The sequence below is a fragment of the Pantherophis guttatus genome, chromosome 4, assembly GCF_059756535.1.
Source record: "Pantherophis guttatus breed Tessera chromosome 4, ASM5975653v1, whole genome shotgun sequence".
NCBI classification, from domain to species: Eukaryota; Metazoa; Chordata; class Lepidosauria; order Squamata; family Colubridae; genus Pantherophis; species Pantherophis guttatus.
The window spans coordinates 36,988,071-36,992,248 of record NC_142066.1 but is presented as its reverse complement, the minus strand read 5'-3'; the positions used below and the strand labels follow the sequence as shown (position 1 = coordinate 36,992,248).

The window sequence follows — 4,178 nt, the reverse complement described above, 5'->3', positions numbered from 1 at the left end:
ATGAAGAGTAATCAATGTTTCATTCATTATGCATTTCATCTCTTCCTCTAGATACTGCAGTATTCAGAGCATTCTTACAATTTCAGTGGCTTTACTCCCAATTCTGTTGCCTGGATTTCTTATGACTGGAACTGTACCACTATCTTTCCCTGACTTTTTAAAACAAACATTTTGCAGCTTAACCTAAAGTTGAATAAAATATATATTTTAACAATCAAACATGTTTTAGGAGAAATTCTTTTTCATTGTATATGTGTATTTCAGTAGATTACTCACTTTAAAAAAACATAAAGAATATAATCGTGCATGTATGATCTGGTAAAATATTAGGGTTAGTAAAATTAGCCATTTAAACATAATAACATTTATTTAGTTAAGCTAAGAAGACAATTTTTGTTGTTCTTTTAGTACTGGGGAATTAGTTTCTTTTTGCATAAAACTAACACATTGATTGAGTTTCACAATGGAGATGAATGAGAAAAAGCTGATACATATTTTTTTAGGATAAGCATTAATTGTTCATTTTTAATATAGTAGAAGACACAATGACTATCAAATACCAAAGAAATTGATAAATAATTTCTGAATATTTTCTGAGAACCCTGCTTTGTTTTCTGTCTGAAGTTAAAACACTGAAACAAACAAAACAAACCCTTGTGGGATAGCATTCTTTTCCTATATTACTCCCTTTGTCAAATGATTGTCCAAACTGATGTTGATCCTTAAGAAAAAAGAAATGAATGATCAACTTGACTAGATCTACCATTGTGATTTGTCAAAAATCATAGACTATTTTAAAATCTTTTCTCTCTGCCCTTTCCCCCTATCCTAAATATACTGTAACATCCTTTAAAATAACTACTGGAGGAGTGTTGTATTGTACTGTACTGTACTGTTCTGTACTGTACTGCACTGCATTGAATTGAATTGCATTGAATTGAATTGAATTGAAAAAAATTGAATTTACTGAATTTGTTGAATTTATTGAATTTATTGTATTGAATTGTGTTGCATTGTTTCAATTTTGAACTTGCAACCTGTGGAAGTATGTAAATATGAACATAGAGAGTAGAGTAGAGTAGAGTAGAGTAGAGTAGAGTAGAGTAGAGTAGAGTAGAGTAGAGTAGAGTAGAGTAGAGTAAAGCAGAGCAGAGCAGAGCAGAGCAGAGCAGAGCAGAACAGAACAGAACAGAACAGAACAGAACAGAACAGAACAATAAGAATAAAATTAAAAAGAGCCTTGCTGGTGAAACAGACTAAAGTGCTGTTAAATACTAGCACTTAGCTGCCAGCTGCCTGCAATTAGTGCAAGTTTGAATCTCACCAGGCTCAAGGTTGACTCAGCCTTCCATCCTTTCAAGGTAGGTAAATTGAGGACCCGGATTGTGGGGGCAATAAGCCAACTTTGTATAGAACAACACTGCTTGGGGGGGGGGGGGCGAAAGCCCTAATAAGCAGATATATACAAAAAAAGTATGCAGGCTATTACTACAATGCATTGTAAACCGCCCTGAATCTACAAAAAAGGGCAGCATATAAATTGGACTAATAAAATAAATAAATAAATAAATAAATAAATAAATAAATAAATAAATAAATAAATAAAATTGAAAATAACTTGCCTGACATAACAAGTTTTCTTCTCTTTTCCTGTCTTCTCATTTACTTCCTTTTTTATGCATTTTTAGATTACGTAGAATTAATATTGAGTTTACTGATGTCCAAACTATTCTGGTTGTTCCAACAAACAAACAATTGATATATTTCAAAATAAACTATGAAGTATATAATGTTGGGAGAAGGCTGTTTGGAAAAGAAAATCTTACAAACCCAATAATCTTAGAACAAACCTGGGAAAAGTGTGGAAGAGTTGTCTAAGGTTTAAGAACTTGCACAAGGCATTCTGAAACTCTTTATTTCTAATGCTGTAGATGAATGGATTCATCATAGGAGGAAAAATCACATATATTATGGCAAAAACTAAGTCTAAATAAGATGAACTATTGGTGGGAGGTCGGGCATAGACAAAGAAAGCAATACAAATGAGCACTGAGACTACAATTAAGTGTGGGAGGCAAGTAGAGAGAGCTTTTTGCCGTCCCTGTACAGAACGGATCTGAAGTACAGCTCTGAAGATCCATACATAACTTATAATGATGAAGATAAAGCACCCTGCCCCTAAACTAGAGCTCACTACAAGAAGAACAACTTCTACTAGGTATAGGTCAGAGCAAGAAATTTTCAGTAGTTTGGGGATTTCACAGAAAAATTGGTCAACTTTATTTGAACAGAAAGTTATTGAAAATGTACTGCTTGTGTGCAATATGGCATAAAGGAAACCAGATATCCACACACTGGCTACCATTTTAATACAGGTTCTGCTATTCATTATTGTTTCATATTGTAATGGATTGTAAATAGCAACATGACGGTCATGTGCCATTACAGTTAAGAGAAAGATCTCAGATGCATCAAAGAAAAAGAAAAAGAAAACCTGAATGGCACATTCAAAATAAGAAATGAAATTGTTGTTCATGAGTGAGATGAACATGGATTTGGGTACAATGGATGATATGGAACCAATATCAATAATTGCCAAGTTCATTAAGAAGAAGTACATTGGTGTGTGCAGGTGATGATCAACAGCAATTGAAATGATGGTGAAAAGATTCCCCAGCAGGGTGATCAGGTATACTGTTAGAAGGAGGAAGAAATATAAGATCTGCAACTCTTGACTTTCAGAAAATTTCAGAAGCAGGAACCCAGAATCGGAAGTAAGATTTAACATTCTGTTCTCTCTGTGGGAAGAAGAGGAAAAAGGATTAATTAAAAAAAATTGCTCTGATAATACAGTGCTATTAAGTTGAATCATTTAGTTTATGTTAACTAATGAGCTAAAAAAAATCAAGTTAGGACAACAGTTGATGTTTAAATCAGTTTTAGCTTTTTGGTAAAGGAACAGTTTTTCAGACACTGTAAATTTCCATTGTAAATGTATATGGCTATAATGTTTGCATATGGGAGATTTCTGAACAAGTTGACAATTGATTAATGTGTCTTTAAAAACAAATTTAAAAATCATCCTTAAAACCTCAATATTCTTTAAAGGGATTTGAAATATTAATTCATTTGGTGAGTGGTTTCAGGATTAATACAGAGAAGACTAGATGTTAATAAAAAGATGAAAATAAAAGATGAAACACAATTGATTAATAAAATGGATTTTAAGATTGAGAAGAAGGTAAAATATATGGATATCATACAATATTCTGAATAGTTCTGAAATAAGTATATTAAAACAGAGAATGAAGCTATAAAGACATGTTAAAATGAGAAAATCTAAAACTGTCATCGTTAGGAAGAATTTTCATACAATCAGTCAGCATTTAATTTTCAGCATGATTTAATTTTTGACCAGCATAGTTTACGGGTAGCAACCTTGGTTTTATCACAACAACTTACAAAAAATGCATTTTAGTAGTTCAACTTATTTGAATTTACATGTATCATGCCAAGTATAATACAGTACTCGTAAATTGATATTCATATTTTAGAAGCAATGTGGTCAAAAGTTGCCAAATTATTCAATTTATCAAATACAGAGTTTTTTCTTACACCAATAAGTTGCTATGTCTGGATCCATAAATCTGATATGCAATTCAAACATAAGATCTGATAGAAAAGCAACAACATTCTTGTATTTTACCTTGACCATTATATTGTGATGTGGTGACATGTAAAAACAAACAAACAAACAACATTTTGCAAGCCCAAGATATAAAAAAATAAAAAAAGGAGCTATCAAAGTCTCAGGTTTAGGGAATGAGATGAAGAATAATGATAAAAAAGATAATAAATTATAAATGTATCTACTTACCTTACTTGCAAATTTCACTTAGGTTTATTCACAATTCTAGGATAATCTTGGTTTTGGTAACTCAGCTATGCCTTTCTGTTCATTGAAACATTTTTATGCTTTCTTTGAAAACTGCCACATTATTAAGTATTGCTTCTTCTAATCAATATGGGATTTGCTGCATCTGCAGCAGCATCATGTTTGTTTCAGTTTCTTTGACACAACTTCAGTACCCAAGAGTCTATCACAGTTAATTAGAAATAGTTCCTCATTTTTTTTAAAAAAGCTTGGTCTATACTTAGTTTTTGCTACTGATAAATTT

The 4,178-nt window shown here is 31.8% G+C and overlaps 1 protein-coding gene across 1 annotated transcript; it reads right to left on the bottom strand.

The window, feature by feature from the left end:
- Positions 1–1,822: 1,822 nt before the first annotated feature.
- Positions 1,823–3,949, bottom strand: LOC117668729 (olfactory receptor 14J1-like). The gene is made up of 2 exons (XM_034422788.2): positions 3,878–3,949; positions 1,823–2,798 (listed from the first exon to the last, which is right to left on the bottom strand). Exon 2 carries the CDS (start codon positions 2,786–2,788, stop codon positions 1,823–1,825), a length of 966 nt encoding a protein of 321 aa, XP_034278679.1. The 5' UTR covers positions 2,789–2,798; positions 3,878–3,949.
- Between the last annotated feature and the right edge of the window lie 229 nt (positions 3,950–4,178).

Bases quoted from the DNA above. Each gene is read 5' to 3' on its own strand.
- LOC117668729 (XM_034422788.2), bottom strand. From the start codon at position 2,788: ATGTTAAATCTTACTTCCGATTCTGGGTTCCTGCTTCTGAAATTTTCT.